Raw genomic sequence first — 21,329 nt, forward strand, 5'->3', positions numbered from 1 at the left:
TATGCCTGGTGTCTCTAGTACGAGATGATGAAAATGTCTCTCTGTCCTGCAGAGGACATATTAATTATACTGGTTCCTGTGCTTTAGTCAGGTAAGGCCTGCATAAACACAGCTTGTCTAACATTCACATGGCCAGTGACCCCCCTATCATTAACATACACCGTGCACCAATGAATGAAGTTGCTGGCTTGATCTGAGGTGTGCAGGCAGGTATAGGTGGTCAAGGTGTGTTAGCAGGGTCGGGGTTGCACAAGAGGGAGGAAGTCAGTCATTTTTTTCTGTAAATGTGCCTGAGCAGTGATAAGCAGTTAATTTCCTTTATATTACTTTAACTAATTAGCATCTAAAAAACAAAAAAGCACCTGCTAAATGACATTAGTAGTAATTAAAGTCATTTCAATCAGTTCAATCAAACATAAAATCATATTTCCTGTAGATAAAATGACACTCATCTAAATTAATTTACCATTTTAAGGTATTCCTACAGAGTTTCATACTTTTTTTGTTTTTTAAACTGGTTTGTTTAAAAGTGACTAAATCCTACTTTCTTAATGCAGATAGTTTTTAACCCTTTTTCTCTGGTGTGTAAATGTAAAAAAACAATCAGCTATTTATAGCGTGCAGTGGGATGATTACCATATCTACTTTTGTGTCTAATAATAAACTATCAACTCTAAATAAATGCACAAAGCATTTACTTCTGAGGTGACAGCTCTGTCCCTCCAGTTTTAACAGTTGTTAGTTGTGAAAACTAATCAGCAAGTTGCCTCAGACGTCTCAGCGTCTCTTCGTGTATTTCTGGACTGAATAAGGGATTTTTAAATGTTACAGGACTCCTTATTCTTATTTTTGGTGGATTTAATGAGTTTTTGCCCCTTGATCAGAACTCCAGACTAAACTCCTGCACAACTTCATTTAAAAGAACTTTCCCGTCCTGGCTGGCTGTACAGGGTTTGGCGTCTCAGAATCAGAATCAGAATCAGAAATAAGTTTAATGCCAAGTTTGTTAAACACACACAAGGAATTTGTTGTGGTGATTGGTGCAATACAAAGAGCAGATTTATAATGGAAAGAGAAAAGAGAAAATGTACAACATGAGAGAAAATGTACAACATGAGAGAAAATGTACAACATGAGGCTTTAAAGTGCCGGATATGAGTCTGTGCAAAGTTGACCTAGGATGTCAGGTAGACGAGCCGAGGCCGGCGTTGTGCTGCCTTATGCACCTCAAGGTGACTGTTTTGATGAAGACTCGTGGCCTTGCGGACTCGGAGTTGGGCGTCGGCTGCTGCTCTCCCTCGCAGATGTTGTTTCACTCGGCCGAGGTGAAGTGAGTGAAAGTGACTCAGTGCAGTGTGTAAAGTGCGTACTGCGTGACGTCAGAGTTAAAGATCCTGCGTGTGTGTGTTTGTGTGTGTGAGAGAGAGAGGAGGAAGAGTCGGAGCTTTGATCCCTCCAAGAATGATCTAGATTTTAGACATTTTTTTAAAACCGTGGATGAAGTTTGAACATATGAGGCCAGAGGATTTGTTGTGAAGCAATAAATCGATGTGACGTACACTTCAGTTTAACTTTGTGCTGAATGACCCCATCTAATTTCATTCAAAGTTTAACAGGACACATTTGACAGGACATTGAACTAAACTGCAGGTGTGATAGAAAAACACTGGTTTAAAAAGCCATAAAAACAGGAACCCTGAGACAAAACGGTGATGCAAAGCAACTGAAATGATACAAATGGTCCTCAATGTGGACGTCAATTAACCTGCAGACACTGTTTTGGTGAGAAGAGAAGACCCCAGAAAAACATGAAATAAAACAAAACAGTACATATTGAAACAATCCTTGGTTTATTCTTTCCAGATAAACAGTGTTGTTAAGTTTGCAGATTGGAGTTGGTCGGATGACTGAAATCAACGCCCAAAAGCAGTGTTTGGTTTGTTTATCTGCTGTAACGCTACGGTGCAACGAAGGCCACGGGCTGGGTTTTTTTGATTTAAATGGGTCCATATAAGACAATTAAAACATAACTATTAATGTTATTTCATCAACAATATCATATTTTTACAGATCGTCCTAAACGTTTAATGCTAAGTGTAAGCTAATAGAAGTTAAACTTTTATGGTCTGGACTCCGGCAACGACTGCTGAATGTAGAGCAGCTCTGATATTTGGGCTTTTTGCATGGTTGGTCACGTTATTATTTTAATGCGACCTTCATCTCGCTTAAGTGTGAACGGTACGCGGCCCTGATGTGACACGCGTGCGTAGAGGAAAACACAAAGCCACGTAGCGCCTGGTGTTTAGGGAAGTAAACATGGATACTTCACGTGTTTGTCTTGCAATTTGAAAGTACAACAAAATGATGAAGGGAATAAGGAGATTGAGAAAAAGGAGAGCGCAAATGTTATCGACGACCTTCTGCGGCCGCTTGGACACAGATTGGATATGTATTCAGTTTAGGACCACATATGAAAGTGGCCTGGGTTGAATTTGAAAAAATCGGATTTGCAGCTTTCAGTAAAAAAATCCGATATACGTCACATATGGGCGAAAAATCCGAATTGAGCTGCAACATGAATGTAGCCATGAACAACGAACACTTTTTGACCCTAAAGCATCTTGTAGCATCAGACGCCTCCACATGTTGACCTGTGGACACCGGGTGAAAAAACCAATTCACCAATTAATATAGTTTTTTATTTATTCAAAAGGTCCAATATGGATTCATATTTCCCTAGATGATTTTTTTAAAATATTTTACTTAAGTATTCTACTTCCTTCCTGTTGATTAGGTTTGCGTTATTTTGCACGACAGCACAATGAGATCTCTGAATGCTCTCCGGACAGACCGGACAGACGTAACAACCTGGTCACAACAGACTCCTGTGAAGACGCCACCATCCAGCCTTAAAGGCTGATGTGTGGCAGTAGTTTGGATTTAAAACAGTAACGAGCTGGACAAACCTGGCCTTATAGAGGTAAAATACTTTGAAGATTCCAACCATTTTCTTTTGGTGGTTATTGTTATTTCATTGCTCAGTTGGTCTTTTCAGAACAGGATTACAAACTATGTTATTGTTGAATTTGAAATGAATAATTCAAGGTGTTTACATGTGATCTTTGAAACACACATGCAGTCACTGCATTTTTATTTATTTTATTTTATACAGGACTGTCTCAGAAAATTAGAATATTGTGATAAAGTTCTTTATTTTCTGTAATGCAATTTAAAAAACAAAAATGTCATACAGTCTGGATTCATTACAAATCAACTGAAATATTGCAAGCCTTTTATTATTTTAATATTGCTGATTATGGTTTACAGTTTAAGATTAAGATTCCCAGAATATTCTAATTTTTTGAGATAGGATATTTGAGTTTTATTAAGCTGTAAGCCATGATCAGCAATATTAAAATAATAAAAGGCTTGCAATATTTCAGTTGATTTGTAATGAATCCAGAATGTATGACATTTTTGTTTTTGTAATTGCATTACAGAAAATCACAATATTCTTATTTTCGGAGACAATCCTGTAGTACGGTATTTATCTGTACTGTTAAATCAACAAACCAGCCACACTAATGTTGGATCAGATACATAAATTACCCATTGTGCAGATTTTGGTGTCCAAAAAAGGTTTATACTTCACTGGTATATTAATTAAATCTAAACAAAACTTCTTTGGAAACTAAAATACATCTACAGTAAATGAATCAATATCGAATCGTGACCTTGTGAATTGGAATCGAATTGATTCAGGAAACCAGCAACGATAATGAACCCTAGTGGGTGGGGTATGTGGTCGATTGCCTTCAAACCAACTATTCATCCAAAAGATATTAAGTAGTACATTGGTGTCCAAAATAGAGTTGAAAATATGAACTAAGGAAGATCGGAACAAAGCACATCTTAGACATTTCAAAGACTTTTGGTTCCATTCTTGCTGTAAATGTATTTACGTGTATTTTACCTCTACGTATATGTATCCCAGCCGTCTTCGGCCCCCCCCTCCGCTGCAACCACGAGGGAGCAGCTGTGCTCGGGGAAGAGGAAGAAGGGCTGCGACATCCAAATTAAAGTAATAAATCAGACTGATAAAAGCACATTTACCAATGGTTTCACAGTGATCATGTTCTATAGCGCAAATAAAAAACAGAGCCGTCCTCTGCTGCTCAGCTGCTGCATTGCCAGTTTTATGTGGCAGGACACCTTCTGCTGACGGAGTCTGAACGGGTCACTAAAAACACAGCGTAAGAGAAAGAAAACAATCATTTGAACTTATCAATATGCTTTTATAATCTTCACACATGCACACTGTCATTGGCTGGTGTTTACACACTCACAGTGCATAGAAATACACAGCCGCAGACTTTTAGCGGAGCCTAAGAAATGTGTGAGAGGCGTTGCTTTTATTATCCTCAGATTTGACTGATACCTGATTACTGGATCAATCGATAGCAGAACAGTGAGCATGCTTCTGAAAAGAGATATGGCACATCAGCCAGACAACAGAGGGTACAATTAGCGTGCTCATCTGATCTGTATGATTTGGTCGGGGGGGCTCAGAGACACAGATCTGCTGCCAATGACCGATTAATTCCGACAGCTGTCTCGCTTTCTTCATCTTTGCTCTTCAGTCTCACTTGTTACCTCCTTTAACCTAATTCCCCCGTTTCAGCTCCCTTTTCTATGTTAGTGCTCCTTTATTTCTTCAACAGCTCTCTTCTCTAACATCACCCTCTATTTCTGTCACGCTCTCTACCTTCCCATCTTACTCCCGTAGTCCAACTCTATCCCTTTGGATTATGTCTTTTGTCTCTCAACCACCCTCTCACACGCCACCTCTAAATGTAACCTCTGCATCAAAAGTGATGGACATCCCAACATTCATACTGGAATCTCTTTTCTTGGGTGGTTTGTGCGGTAATCAAGCCCGAGGAAAGAGCTCATCACGGGACCAGAGGTGGACTCATCAAAGCCGGAGATTTGATGAAGGCATGCGGCTTGAATGTGTGAAGATCAGTCCGTGCGGTCACGTGCACATTTAAATCAAGCTATTAGCAACAATCTAGCTAAGGATTAAACTGGAGGTTCAGAGAAATCCGAGTATACATGCGCGAGAAGACAATCGATTATTTTGTGAGGTGCGTTCGACTCTGCGAAGCTAGGTGGCGCCACATGCACTTTCGCGTTGGCGTTCTTCCGGTTCCTTCTTTGTTGTTGGTCTTCTTCTTCTCCGACTGTGTTGATATTCTGGTTTTCGCTGTGTCGTCACCTCCTGAAGGGGGGGTCCCGGGGCAGTCAGCAGCTCGGCTAAGCGTATACATGCCAGAACAACTCGGATTAGGACGCACTGAATTTTGCGTGGGGTGGGGGGCCAGCTTCATACAGGTATTGTCTGGCACTAACAGCTCGATCTCAAGAGCTTCAGTTCGGGTTCGACTACAGCCCGGCTAAAGTGTATACATGGCTTTTAAAAATTGGATATCAGTCGAATAAAGACAACAATTCGACTCTCTCTTAGTGCATGTTAACGTACTGAATGAGAGGCTTTCAATCATGTTAAAGGATTGCTTACGTTTGGTTGTGTTAAACCATTTCGACCCTTTTCTGACTGAGGACATTGTTTCAGTACGTATTACACAACGTAATAATTGCTGAAATTGCTATGAAATTTTCGAGGATTACATTAATGAGCAGTCGGTCCCAAACTATCTGAGATTCGTTCATGCCAGAAGTAGGGGAGGAAGGAGGAAAAGGGGACTGACCACCCGAGGACCTAGGGCACCGAAAAAAGGGGGTACAGGAGACAGATAGGGGCCATGATTAAGGGGCCCAGACAGCCTTGTAATGATGATGGAATGATAATACAGAAAAAATAATGACACTAAGTTATTAACTAACATATAATCAGTTTAATAATATAATATATAATTTATAATCAGTTAATTGGGGGAGTGGTAGTCTAGTGGCTACAGAGGAGGGCTTGAGTGTGGAGGACCCAGGTTCAAGCGCCAGAATGGCAACCAAGATGAAACACCTTGGGCCCCTTGAGCAAGGCCTTAACCCTAATTGCTCCCCGTGTGTTTGTTCTCTCAGATGTAAGTCGCTTTCGATAAAAGCATCTGCTAAATGAAAGTATTATTATTATAATCACAAATGTTTTATTTTCAATGTCCTGGTAACAATAACTTTATTTGTTTAGTTCAGTCCGACTGGGTCAGCCGCAGGTAGCGTATTGGCGGTTTGTCACAGACAGTATTCAGAGTGCTCAGTTCTTCCCCTACTGTACATGTCAACTGTTATGTTGTTCGTCTTTAGCAAATATGGTAATAAAAGTCAAAAATACCATTAAAATGCGTAATTGTATGTAAAATAGCACCAAAAAATGTCCCCACTATGTTAGCGGGCCCTGTTAAGATTCTTTTCATGGGCCCCAAAATCCCTAGTGGTGCCCCTGCCGAGGTCCATCATGTTGGACTTGTCTCTTCAACAACATGTTGGATTTTTGTTGGCTGAATTTGCGATAGAAGTTGCTTTTGGTCCAAGCAGGTCTGAAGGTGGGGAAATCGAACATGAGACGACACAGATTACATGACCCGTGATAAATGTTCAGCCCTGCAAGTATCATACTTTCAACCCCCCAGGGAATCAGAGTCCTGCCCAGATACGTTCCTGTGGGACCGACATCAACCCGTCAACCCTCTCCTTCGAGGGAAACCGACTGCCCGCTGCACCACAGCACTCCTCTGCAGCCTCCGTGCTTTAGCATGTACGTGGGATGTCACAGAGCTGAGTCCTGCTCCTGCTTCCAGCGCCATGCGGAGATCAGAGAGGCTGCTGCTGTCTGCATGTTTGATCCGTCACCGTTGAAACAGCAGACTTCGTGTGCTCCACTGGCTGAAACATACAAACCCCGTGGCCCCCATGGCCCCCGTGGCGTCTTCCCCAGACAAAGCTCGGCACCAGATCGTTTTCACTCCATAAAGGAAAGTGCAAAAAGACCCAGACAGATTTTTTATCCAGATTCAGAGTAGCTGTTGTTGCTTTCCCTTCCTAATGTGCATGCCGCAGGCTTCCCGTTTGGCTTCCATATTCTGTTTGTTCATTTCTTCAAACGGAACAAATACGATCATATGGGATGGCTCACATATCTACACAGTAGGAGGTGTGGATTTAATGCAAAAAGCGTAAAGTAACAGTGAACATTTTTGGACATAGAATGGATGGAAGGAAGAACACACCTTCTTATACTCTGATTTCTTTTCTTTTTTAAATATTGACAACACTTCCTGAGGTCTTACTGAAATATCTGTGACGTGCAGCGATACAGCAGGAAAGCCATTTTCAACCTTCTCTTTACAGACCTGCTCATGGTGGCTCTTTTTAGGGGGCGGAGTCAGCTACTCTGTCTTTTGAGATCGGTTTTTAAAGCTTAGTGGTGCCAGTGTAACGGGTTTAGTAAATACTGCATGTTTGGATGTTCTGTGGAGATGCAGAAAGGAAGGCTGGATAATTGACCCATCGGTAAGACCCGCCCCTCAAACACAAATGAGCCAATGGCTGTGGTGCATTAGTTCCACAGGGAGCAGAACTCAAACATCTGCAGCTTTCAGCTCCATGGAAAAACAGTGGAAGACCTTGAACTATCAGCTGTTTTGGGGAGTTTATGCCAAAAACAATATAAAACAATTATCTCAGGTACTTCTAATACTAATTCCAGGTATAATTTTTTCTATGTCCTAAATCCAAACAAAACTAAGCTAAATGTAGTTTTTTATCATATAATACTAATGAAACTCTTTGAATTTTACTAATTTTAAACATATTTCACTTTACGTTCACAGAGAAACGGTGATTAGGTGGATAAGGCATTTTGGGTTAGGCAAAAAATATTTACTTAATAGGCTGAATATTATTATAAATATAATTAAGTTCCTGTTTATTTCAGATTAAAAGAATACCAGTTTGCATTCTTACTACTTATGGAATCACTCCTAGTTCATGTGTGGCCACATTTCATTTATTTTTATGTCAAATGTCTGAGATATCCTGGAGACTGAGACCAGTCTCTGGAAACAAATCACGTATCGAGAATTGCATATGGAGTATCGAGTATTGTGTATTGTGTATTGTATATCTAATAGCGACTGTTATGTAAAGAACAGAAAATGGATAACCAGGCGTGCGTGCATGTGAACTCTTTTTAATTACTTTTTTTGTTGTCCTGCTGGGATCTTTCCTCATTATCACAGAGCTTGTTAGCACCAGAGCCCAGTTCTGATTACGCTGATCATTATTATTTCTAGGGTTCTGTGTAGAGCTTGAAGTCAGTGATGTTTGGAGGCTGGTTAGGGTTAAACATGAACACACACACACACACACACACACACACACACACACACACACACACACACACACTCAAATACAACATTTGTGTTTGCATATGTACGTGTGATTTTCAGGTTCGGCATCAACTCTCTGTTGCCTGGGGCTGAATGGTTCTTCAACAGCTGAGTCCGATAATTAAAGGAACCCGCACATAAACACCACACACATAAACACACACACACATGCACACACACACATATCAAAGCAGGCCTGTGTGCCGTGAGTCTGATTGATTGATGGGCATCAGGTGGTTGAGGTTCGGCAAGGAAAGGTTCGCCACAGCAGGGACAAGCAAGGACAAGGACATAACACACACACACACACGCACGCACGCACGCACGCACGCACGCACGCACGCACACACACACACACACACACACACACACACAGCTCGATCTCTAATGACTTTGCTCTTTTTCAGACTTTTGCGTCTCCAGCTGAAACCTTGCGGACGTCGTAACGGTTACACTCATGAGTCTCACTGATCTCTTGCCTCTGATCCGTCTCCCTCACAATCAGATAGAAAGCACCACAATGCTTTGCTGTTATTCTCCCTGGGGAGGATGGGTAAGTGCATGTGCTCAGCTACCCCTCTTCCCTGGGTCTTGCAGGGGACGTTGACATTTACTCAATATGGCTGCCCCCCATCTCCCCCTCCGGAGGTTTCTTCTCTTTGGACTGGTGGAAGGAGAGAACCAGAAAAGTGGGATCTGAAACAAACATGTGCATGATCTTTGACCTTTTTAACTTGTTTTGGTTTGAGCTTATACAGATTTGGATTTAGTTTGGTTCAGCCAGAATAAGTTGACCTCTTCTTTTATAAATAATACTTTAAAAAAAAAAAAAAAAAAGGTACTATTGGTCGTTTTTGAGCTTTACTTGTAGGAAAGTAAGATTTGTGAGTGAATATGCTTGAAGTAAAAAACGCTGCTGCCGGTTCAGATCGCCACACTTTAAATCATGAGTTTTTGTCCTCCTGGCTCGGTAGGACGGGGCTGTAATTCCCAGGGGGAGGGGGGGGCAGCCATCCATACAAACACATACTCCCCCGTCTGTAAGTGTCTTTGGACGCCAGCACCAAATGGCATATCTTATGTCCCGTGGGGACATCTGCTCTTCTGAGAGAAAGCATTGTTCCTGTTTTCTATCCATCACATGGGAGATAAAAGAGCTCTGCGGAGGATTTATTCAGGATTCACCAAAATCTCCAATTGTTTCATTTCTTTTTCTACAGGAAAATATGTAACATGAACTAATTTAGTACGATAATGCCGTTTATTTACATTTCCTTTTAGGGCTAGATTCATACATTACATTTTTTGTTAACATGCTTACTTTTGCCTTTTTCTTTTGTAGTTATTGCTATTTAATGCTAAAGCTGGTAGCGTTTAAGATCCAAAATTATCTCCTTTGTGTTGTTGATGTTCAAGATGAGGCGATCGTTTCCCCCAGCATTCCACAAACTGGTCAAGTACTGTTACTTCAGAATAATATGACTCAAGTAGAAGTAAAAAGTATTCATCCAAATAATTACTTCAGTAAAAGTAAAAAAGTACTTGGTGAAAAAACTACTCAAGTACTGAGTAACTTTTGAGTAACGTCTGATTTATTTTTTTTAACACAACCAAACAGACAAAAGTACAAAATAATCATCTTCAGGCAAATTAAATCAATAAAATAATAACATAAATTAAAATTAATAAAAAATAAAAAATAGCTTAAATTAAAATAATCTTAAAGTAAATTCAAGTACTTTAATAAATAATAAAATAAATAAAATAATAACAGAATAAAAAAATAAATTAAGCACAAGTAGCCCAAAATTTCAAGCCTTTGTACTTTTCTTTTTTAACCAGGCAGAACTAGAACAAGCCCATGAACTCATAGAAACTCTGTGTGTGTTTGAGTCTGTGTATATGTGACAAAACATGCAAAAACAAACATTTTTCCCAAAGAATCACCCAGTGATGTCATGAGATTGACGCGGAGGGGATAAAAGAAAATTAACAGCTCAACGTGGCCTAATGTAGCGGAGTAAGAGTAACAGTTTCTTCTTCACAAATCTACTCAAGTAAAAGTAAAAAGTATAGTGATTCAAAACTACTCCTAAAAGTACAAAATTTCCCAAAACTTACTCAAGTAAATGTAACGGAGTAAATGTAACTCGTTACTACCCACCTCTGCTTGTCACTGATACACCCTGCAACTGCTGAGTAATTGAGTATTTATTTTAAGAGTTATCAAGATTCTGACTAGAACTGGAAGTCTGAGGTGTACAGATGAACAGGAGTGGTGAGAGTACAGTGCCCTGTGGTGCTCCTCTGCTGCTGACCCACTGGCCAGACCCACAACCATCCACTCTCAAGTCATACGTGTGTTTTTAAGCATTTAGAGCATGGCGGGAGAATATTATAATATTAAACTACATCGTATCCATATTTAATTCCTTCACTCGCCATTTTTAATCCGGGTCACTGGGATGACATCAGCTTGTGTCTTCTGGAGTTTCTTACACAGCGAAGGAGACTGAATCTTGTTGGATAAAATGGCCTGGACCGTTAAAAACGTGTTGAACGTGTTGCTCATCCTGGACACGCTGACGTTAATACGCAGCCGGCTGTCTTCAGTCACCTCCACATAGGGCTGTGCGATTAATCGATTTTAAATCTAAATCGGATTTATTAATCAAGACGATGTTAACAAAAGGAAAATCGGAAAATCGATTTTCCTCTCTCTTTTTCATATAGCTGGAAAAGAAGAAGAGAGCTGTCTGCATTACAGACAGAGCTCGTCTAGTCATCTTTGTTTGGTCAAGAAAATTGTAAATGTTGTCACTTTACTAAACTCAAGGAGGATTTACAGTATCTTTCAATTGCACTTCATTCCCAATAGGGAAATTTGTTTGCTATTTTTCTTTAAAAATAAAGATAAAATATTTGAAACAATTTATTCCATTGTCTTTTGTAGTTTTACCAAAAAAATCGAAATCGAAAATCGGGTTTTCAGAGAAAAAAATCGGGATTTTATTTTTGTCCAAAATCGCCCAGCCCTACCTCCACAGGTTCGCGGCAGTCTGGACCGCCACAGGAGATAAATGCTGCTTATCTCTGGTCTCAGCTCTATTGACTTCAAGATTCTGGCTGACATACTGAAACATTATAAGCAATTTTTGGGGGATAAATAGAATAAATAATGTAATTTCAATCTACCAAAGTGCCCCCTTTGGACAATAACAATAAGATGGAAAAGCTTAATTTGGAGTCTTAGTTGTAATGATGAAGTTAATTTAAGATTTACAGAGTTATGTTTGAAAGAATTTGACCACACCCATAAAAGGCTCTCAGCCAATCAGAGACAAGGCAGCTGTGTCGTCTCAAATTAAGCACAGCAACATTGTTTTAAAAAGTATTTACTTAGTTTGGTGGTAGTTTGGTGATAAATTATGTATAATGACTCAGAAATATGTTTTTGCTATATTTGCTATGTTTTTGCTAAATTTTGAATCTGTTGAGACTATTTTTGAGTTTTTTAAGCATTTCCAACAAATTACAAATACTACATGTAGCATGTAGTTAGGTTTTAAAACAATACATACTAGTTCTCTGCCACATGGATCGCCATGCATGAAAAAAAGAGATTTGTATAAAATAAGCATCTAGAGATATTTGCAGAGATAAATAGCTCATATTTCCGTAACAGGTTTGATGTTGGAGCTTTGAAATCAGGTTTTAAGAGACGTGGGAGATGTATGTGGGGAAAAAAACAAAGAAGAAAGAGGAAAGGATAGAGCTTACAACACACTGATCTTAAAGCTGGTCAACAGAAGAACATCGTTGAAGTTTCTGCCCACAAATGGAAAGAAAAATGTCCCTTAACAACATTTTATGTGAAAGCGGCCAGGCTTTTTTATATCACTGGGAGACTCCACTTTCATCCAGTTTACTAATTTTTAAGAATTTCTGACATAAACCTTAAACGTGAGGGTGTTGTTTGTTAATTTTAACCAAAAACGCCAGGATGAAACTGAGCTGGAGTCTAACGTTTCAGTTTGTCGTCTCTTTTCTCCCCCTGCGTTTGTCTTTGAGACGCTTTAGAAGTTATTTTTATCAGTCTTTGACAAGTGGCAAACAGAGAAAGTCACGTATAGTCTCCTTTCTTTGTCCTACCGTCCTTTGAGTTAAGATCAGAGCAGCTCTATTTTAAGCTCTGCTGTTGCTAATATTTCTGATTCCCAGGACAGGTGTTGCTTTATTAATAAACTGTTCTATGGGCATCATTCTTGTTCTTTATCTTTTTAAAGTCTTTGTATTGAACTGAAAAATCTTTCGGTGTCTGTTTTAGTCCAGTTTCGCCGCTTGTGTCGAATTTAGGGAGTAAAAGGTGTGAGATTGAACTCAGTTAGTGTTTAATTATGAGCTGGGAGGTGGTGTGAACCCGGGAGGATGGAGCAACGACACCTGGTCACCATAGTGACTGTCTCGCTTGTCTCGTATGACTGTTCTGCACGTGTGCAGATGAGCCTTCATATGCCGGTGGAATGTTCACCATCTTTTTATCATGGTCTATACCATTATGGCACTTTTCCACTAGTACCTACTCAGCTTGACTCGACTCAACTCGGCCTGGTTTGTTTTCCACTACAATTCAGCACCCGGAGCTAGGGATGGGCGGTATGGACTAAAACATTTATCACGATAATTTCTGGCATTTATCCCGATAACGATAAAAATGACGATTAAAAAAAAAAAATATCAATTCAACTCCACCTTTGTAACTATAAATCTATCACCACATTCAGTCTTTGGAGCCCCCAAAACACTGCTCTAAAAGATACTAAATACTACTAAACTACACCAATTAAATTGAATTGATAAAAAACAATTAAATGAGTCCACCTGTACTGCAAAACTGTAATGACTCTTTCTTTCTTTCTTTCTTTCTTTCTTTCTTTCTTTCTTTCTTTCTTTCTTTCTTTCTTTCTTTCTTTCTTTCTTTCTTTCTTTCTTTCTTTCTTTCTTTCTTTCTTTCTTTCTTTCTTTCTTTCTTTCTTTCTGGCTCATTTCTTTCTTTCTTTCTTTCTTTCTTTCTTTCTTTCTTTCTTTCTTTCTTTCTTTCTTTCTTTCTGACTCATTTCTTTCTTTCTTTCTTTCTGGCTCATTTCTTTCTTTCTTTCTTTCTTTCTTTCTTTCTTTCTTTCTGGGTCATTTCTTTCTTTCTTTCTTTCTGGCTCATTTCTTTCTTTTTTTATGGCACATTTCTTTCTTTCTTTCTTTCTTTCTTTCTTTCTTTCTTTCTTTCTTTCTTTCTTTCTTTCTTTCTTTCTGGCTCATTTCTTTCTTTCTGGCTCATTTCTTTCCTTCCTTCCTTCTACCCGGCTTTACACAAAAACGTCATCAACGGGAATTTATCATTTTTACCGTGAGATACAAATTCTTACCGTGGGGAATTTCTTTGACTGTTTATCGTGAACGGTAAAATATCACCCATTCCTACCCGGAGCAGAAGTAGGAGGTTGGAGTGAAGCTGCTGTGACGTATTTGTGTGATCTAAAGGAAGAAGACAACAACACTAAATATGTAGAACATGGAGGAGATGATATATGAGCTGCTGGGTCTGTGGCTTGTGTTTGATATCAAAATAAAAAGTGCGAGTGAGAGAAGCTTCAAGCGGCAACGCTTTTTTGTTTTTTTTTGTTTGTGTCGGCGCTGCTGAAAAGTCAGCTGGAGCCACGAGCAGCTATGAAGTGACAGAGCTCCTGGTAGATCTGATCGTTCCTATCGCCCGTCTACATCCCTTTTTAATTCTCTCCTCAGCCACCAGGTTTATGAACATCTGCACCTCAGAGTTGGATCATGAAACAGACTTTTGCGCTGGTTGAATAAAATGAACAAGAAGCCGCCGTCAGAGTCGCTCTTTCGCTGATGTCACATCCTGACTCCAAACCCCCGACCAATCGGTGGCCTGTAGTGGTATGACATCACAGCCCGGGTAGACCAAACCGAGCCGAACCGTGCTGAGTAGGTACTAGTGGAAAAGCACCATTAGTCTGTTCATGGACTTTGGGACTATATTGCTCATATTTTTATCAATCATTGGTTCTGAAACAGTTCTGACCAGGATCAGTTCTAATAAAGGTCACGCAGGGATCTGGGTTTTCCAGCAGGAAGACGGATGACTTGAGCGTGACACTTTTCCTCGTGTGTTTCAGGTTGTTGGGCGCGATGGCTAATGCCTCCCCGGACCTGGACAACGCCGAAGCCCAGCGCCAGCTCAACAACAACAACCGACCGATCGGCTCTGGGTTCTGGGAGACGGAGTGCACGAGCTCCAAGCTGTTCGAGTGCTCGCGCATCAAGGCCTTGGCAGGTCAGATCCGCGAGACGCAGCTACGGCGGTTTCAGAGGGGAACTCCGTAAACGCGACTGATTTCTCTATCTTTTTCCTCCAGATGAGAGAGATGCTGTGCAGAAGAAGACTTTCACCAAGTGGGTGAACTCCCACCTAGCCAGAGTGTCCTGTCGAATATCGGACCTGTACAACGACCTGCGGGATGGGTACATGCTCACCCGACTGCTGGAGGTGCTCAGCGGAGAGATGCTGGTGAGAAAACATGCTGGCTAGGTGTCAGGTTGGGAAACCCGTCCTCATTTTACTCATCTCTGGGACCCAAAAGGGACTGTCTCAGAAAATTAGAATATTGTGATAAAGTTCTTTATTTTCTGTAATGCAATTACAAAAACAAAAATGTCATACATTCTGGATTCATTACAAATCAACTGAAATATTGCAAGCCTTTTATTACTTTAATATTGCTGATTATGGCTTACAGTTTAAGATTAAGATTCCCAGAATATTCTAATTTTTTGAGATAGGATATTTGAGTTTTCTTAAGCTGTAAGCCATGATCAGCAATATTAAAATAATAAAAGGCTTGCAATATTTCAGTTGATTTGTAATGAATCCAGAATGTATGACTTTTTTGTTTTTGTAATTGCATTACAGAAAATCACAATATTCTAATTTTCTGAGACAATCCTGTATGATCTTTCCTTTAAATTTGATACCAGCGATCGGCTTCCGGTTGGTGAGCAGATGGAGTAGACGTGTTTCGTGAGTGCTCCCGTAAATGCCAAACTTTTTAAACCACCAAGCCCTCAAACTTTCAAACTTTTTCCTTTAAAAGGGATTCCCTGTTGCTGTTTTTCTTTTTTTTTGTCTCGAACGAGCCCACTTACCTCCGAGATGGCTTCGAAGAGCGGCAAGTCGGGAAAAAAGGACGAGGCTGGCGCTGTCTTAACCCTGGCGGCCATTACCACGTTGCTGGAAGAACACCGCGCTGCCCTGGCCGCCGAGTTCAAAAATACTTTCAGTCAGCTCGACTCCAAACTCGACCAAACGCGGCTCGCGGTCGAGGACCATGGCCAACGGGTTTCGTCCCTTGAACTCGCCACAGAAGACCTCAGCCAGCGAGTTACGGACCTTGAAGGCATCTGCTCGACTCTACGGGATGATAATGCTCGGCTGAAGGCTAAGGTGGTGGATTTGGAAAGCCGAAGCAGAAGGCAGAACATCCGTATCCTGGGCTTACCGGAGTCGACCGAGGGCGGGTCTCCAACGGCTTTCTTCTCCAAGCTGCTGTGTGAGGTGTTCGGGAACGATACGCTGCCGTCACCGCCAGAGATAGACAGAGCGCACCGCTCGCTCGCCGCCAAGCCGGCCCCGGGACAGAGACCGCGTCCGGTCATCCTCCGCCTTCACCGGTACCAGACGAAAGATATCCTCATCAGGGAGGCGCGCCGGAGAGGAAAGGTGGAATATCGCGGCCACCCCATCCGGATAGTGGAGGATTACAGCCCCGAAGTTGCCAGCCAACGAGCGGAATACAGCGGAGTCATGTCGGAGCTCTACCAGCTGGGTCTGAGGCCGGCTCTGCTCTTCCCCGCCCGGCTCCGGCTCACGCTGTCCGGGGGGGCCAGGAAGTGGATCGGCTCCGTGGATGAGGCGCGCAAATTCATCACGAGTCGCAGCAAAACTTCAAACCCGCCGTAACGGGACCGTTGGAGGCTGTCACGGCTCCGCCTGCAGCCCGGTGCGGCTCACTGACGCTCACGGACTGACTTTTTTTTTTCTCTCTCTTTTTTTTTTTTTTTTTTTTTTTTTTTTACGTGAGCCACATTATTCCTGAGGGGAGGGTGAGTAACCCCGCGACAACCAGTATTTTCTCTGTTGTTAGTTTGACTGCCCTTTTGCAAATATTATTAATTTGCAGTTCTTTTTGGCTATTTGAGGGAAGGGGGAAAATAAGTGGTGAAGAGGGAGAGGAAGAAAGAGAAAAAAAAAAAAAAAAAAAAAAAAAAAAAGCTTTTCCGATTTACCTATAAGTTTTGTAATAATTGTAAGCTGTTAACCTTACTTTTACGCTGCTTAAGTCGGACGTTTTATATTTTATATTTTTGTACAAATATTTCTGGGCTCATATCGGGACTTCCAGGTCAAGATTTGAGAGGGTATTTCTTTTTTTTATTTATATCTACACGTTTTAAGGTGCTAATATGTATACACCCATGATACGGGAGCAAAAGCTATTAGTGTGTAGAATTGGAAGATGCGTTATTGCACTTTGTTTGTTTTAAAGAGCTTGCTGCTTTTTTTTTATTTTTCTATAGCAGCTGTCTTAGTTGGGGGGGGTGGGTCGGGGGGATATGTCACTGCCAGAAACTTTGCATTAACTCTTTTCAACTCATTACTTAATGTGGGTCACATTCAACCTCCTTTCCGTTTTCTTTTTTTCTGCCTAGGTCATTGTGCACACCTAATTTTTCTTCTTAGATATTATGAGTAGATACTTGAAGTTGGTGAGCTGGAATGTTAAGGGTCTGAATCACCCTGTTAAAAGGAAGAGGATCTTCTCACATCTAAAACACCTTAAAACAGAAATAGCCTTTCTACAAGAAACTCATATTCGCAGTTCTGATAATAGCCGCCTGTTCCCGAGGTGGTCAGGGCAGAGATTTCACTCCTCCTTTCAAGCTAAGGCCCGAGGAGTTTCAGTTCTGATCAGTCAGGATGTTTCATTTGAGCAGCACAATGTGATTTCTGACAAGTTTGGTCGCTACGTGATCGTTTCTGGGAAATTATTCAATACATTGGTCGTACTTGTGAACGTTTATGCCCCTAATTCAGATGATGCAGTCTTTTTTGAACGACTGTTTTCACTGCTCCCTGACCTTAATACATATTCTCTCATACTGGGTGGTGATTTTAATTGCTGGCTCGACCCAGTCCTAGACCGATCCTCTACCAACCCCGGCACAGCAAGTAAGTCAGCCCGTCTTATTCAGGCGTTCCTTTCTGACTACGGTGTTTGTGATGTGTGGCGTTCTTTACATCCATGTGACAGAGAATACTCCTTTTTCTCACAAGTGCACCACACATACTCGAGGATTGATTATTTTTTTATTGATAATCAACTGATTCCCCTGGTTCATTCCTGTGCTTATCAGAGCATTGTCATTTCCGACCACGCTCCTGTGGTTCTAACCATGTCCCTTCCTGACCTACCTCAGAGAGACAGACAGTGGCGATTCAATTCAACTCTGCTGTCGGACACAAATTTTGTTAAATCTATGGAAACGGAAATAGCCTTTTTCCTATCCACGAATATGACTCCAGGAATGTCTAGTCTAACTGTCTGGGACTCCCTCAAGGCTTATCTCCGGGGACAGATTATATCCTACACTGCTAGGGTGAGGCAAAAATCTTATAGGGAGCGATCAGACCTTGCCCGCCAAATCAAAGAGGTCGATGAAGAATATTCTCGGACTAAATCCCCAGATCTTTACAAAAAGCGGCTAGAACTTAAAACTAAATTTGACCTGCTTACCACTCACCCAATTGAACAGTCACTTCTGAAAAGTAAAACCAGGTTTTATGTTTATGGAGACAAATCTGACAAATTATTAGCCAACCAACTTAAAGGCTCTAAGGCTAAACAAAATATTTCTAAGATTCGATTACCAAATGGCCATGTAACTACAGACCACTTACTCATAAATGAAGCATTCAGGGACTTTTATACCCAGCTATACACCTCGGAATCTCAGACTGATCGAGATGAGATTGCGGACTTTTTAAATAGTCTTAGTATTCCCAGTCTTTCACCAGATCTAAGGAAGACATTAGAAGAACCGATATCCCTGATGGAAATTACTCGAGCCATTTCTTCACTGCAGTCGGGTAAATGTCCTGGCCCTGATGGCTTCCCGGCGGAATTTCTAAAGAAATTTTCTACTCTGCTTTCCCCACTGCTATCTACAGTTCTTTCAGAATCCTTCAGCCACGGTTCCCTCCCTCCTTCTTTTTCGGAGGCCTGCATCACCCTCATAGCTAAAAAAGGGAAGGATCCTACTGAATGCGCCTCCTACAGGCCCATCTCGCTATTAAACACAGATGCTAAAATCCTAGCTAAAGTCCTAGCCCATAGGCTGGAGAATGCCCTCCCCACAATTATATCTGAAGACCAAACTGGCTTCATTAAAGGTAGGCAGTCTTACTTCAACACAAGGCGACTGTTCAATATTATCTACTCTGCCTCTGAGGCTATCCCTGAATGCGTTGTCTCTCTGGATGCGGAGAAAGCATTTGATCGCGTCCAATGGGATTATCTCTTTGCTGTGCTGGACAGGTTTGGTTTTGGTCCGAACTTTGCTCTGTGGATTAAACTTCTCTATTTACACCCAACAGCCTCAATTCGTACTAACTCTCAACGGTCAAAACCATTTAATCTGCATCGTGGAACCCGTCAGGGGTGCCCCCTTAGTCCCATGCTTTTTGACATGGCTATCGAACCGCTTGCCACAGCGCTCCGATCTTGTGAGGATGTGTCCGGTATCTGGAGAGGTGGCAGGGAACATAAGGTCTCGCTTTATGCCGATGACCTCTTGCTTTTCATCTCTCACCCTCTGGCCTCATTACCCCCTGCGCTGTCACTTCTCAGTCAGTTTGGGAAACTCTCAGGCTATAAACTGAATCTCAGCAAAAGTGAGCTTTTCCCTACCAATCTCGAATCGCATGCTTTAGACCTTTCCAATTTTCCCTTTAAAATCGCAAATGACAAATTCTCCTATTTAGGCATATCTGTGACAAGGAAACACAAAGACCTGCTCCAAGAGAATCTTATCTCATTGTTAAATGAGACCAAACAAACCCTTACACAATGGTCACCCCTGTCAATGTCTCTTGTGGGTCGCATCAATTCAGTTAAAATGACCATTTTACCTAAATTTTTGTACCTTTTCCAGACCTTACCACTCTTTATTCCTGGTTCTTTTTTTCAGTCCCTTGACTCAGTTATATCTACATACCTATGGCGGGGTAAACGGCCACGTTTGAACAAAACTCACCTTCAAAAAATTAAGTCTGCAGGTGGTCTGGCCCTCCCAAACTTTCGTTATTATTATTGGGCTGCTAACCTGCGCTGCCTTGCATTCTGGTCCTTCTACTGCGACGGCGCTGACCGCCCTGACTGGGTGGCGATGGAGTTACATCCAACTGATGACCTGTCAATTCCTGCCCTACTCGGCTCCTCACTTCCACTTCCTTCACTTAAATCAATCAAAAACCCAGTGGTTAAACATTCTCTTAGAATTTGGGCCCAATTTAGGAAGTTTTTTGGTTTTCACAGCTTCTCTCTTCTTAGCCCCATTGCATCAAATCACTCTTTCAAACCATCCCTTGAGGACCCCACCTTCCAGGAATGGCACAGGAGGGGTATGATTCGTTTTAGAGATATGTTCATAGACGGCACCGTGGCATCTTTTGAGCAGTTAAGTAGTAAATTCAGCCTTCCAAAATCACATTTCTTTAGGTATCTTCAGGCTAGACATTTTGTTCTTTCCCAGACACCCAGCCCTGGTGCATCGATAGGCTCGACCACAGTTGACAAAGTTCTTGCCACAGACCCATTCAAAAAGGGGCTCATTTCGTCTTTCTATGGCATGTTGCTGGATCTTAGGAGTGCCCCTACAGATAAACTCAAAGCAGCATGGGAGCAGGACTTAGGGCTTCCCTTATCAGAGGATACCTGGGAGTCCATACTCAAACTGGTTAATACAACCTCCCTGTGCGCACGTCACTGCTTAATTCAGTTTAAAGTGGTACACAGGGCTCATATTTCAAAAGCAAAGTTATCCTCCATGTACCCAGATATTAGTCCATACTGTGTAAGATGTAAGGTAGCAGAAGCCTCTCTCATCCACATGTACTGGTCCTGCCCATGTCTAAACAAGTACTGGATGGAAGTCTTTCATACTCTCTCTCTGGTGCTTAAAATCAGATTAGAACCAAACCCACTGACTGCCCTGTTTGGGGTCATGGAGGGAGGAAGGAAGTTAACCACTGCACAGGGGCACACTTTGTCTTTTGCCTCCCTTTTGGCTCGTCGGGCAATTCTGTTCAGGTGGAAGGATCCCTTCCCTCCTACTCGTGCGCAATGGCTGGAAGACATCATGTCCTGCTTAAAACTGGAGAAAATTAGATACTCGCTTCAGCAATCAAATAAGTTCCAGAAAGTGTGGGGACCTTTTCTAGAAGCATTCCAGACCCTGTGAACTATACTTCATATTTCTTTTATATTCCTAGTGCAGGCTTTTGATGTTAGAGTGACCTCATATTGTGATTAGTAATCTGGCAGTGACAGGGGAGGGATTAGTTTGGTCTGTAGTTTGTTTTTGTTACTATTTTATATTTTTTCATACTGTTTAATTGTTTTTTATATTCTGTACACTGGTGTATGCTATGATTAACATGCCCATGCCTAATCAAAATGTTTGTAATTGACATGCAGCATTTCACCTTTTTTATTTTGTGAAAATTTTAATAAAAAGATCTTGAATTAAAAAAAAAAAAATTTGATACCAGCGACAGTAAATGGTCAC

General features: G+C 41.3%; 1 protein-coding gene across 1 annotated transcript in view; it reads left to right on the forward strand.

Moving 5' to 3' along the window:
- LOC133441497 (spectrin beta chain, non-erythrocytic 1-like) overlaps positions 1 to 21,329 on the forward strand; it is a 124,836-nt gene that overhangs the window by 777 nt on the left and 102,730 nt on the right. The window contains exons 2-3 of the mRNA XM_061718849.1: positions 14,603 to 14,760; positions 14,843 to 14,994. Of these exons, the coding sequence (XP_061574833.1) occupies positions 14,616 to 14,760; positions 14,843 to 14,994 (297 nt within the window). The 5' untranslated portion in view covers positions 14,603 to 14,615. The remainder of the gene's footprint in view (positions 1 to 14,602; positions 14,761 to 14,842; positions 14,995 to 21,329) is intronic.

This window comes from Cololabis saira, chromosome 4 (genome assembly GCF_033807715.1).
Source record: "Cololabis saira isolate AMF1-May2022 chromosome 4, fColSai1.1, whole genome shotgun sequence".
NCBI classification, from domain to species: domain Eukaryota; kingdom Metazoa; phylum Chordata; class Actinopteri; order Beloniformes; family Belonidae; genus Cololabis; species Cololabis saira.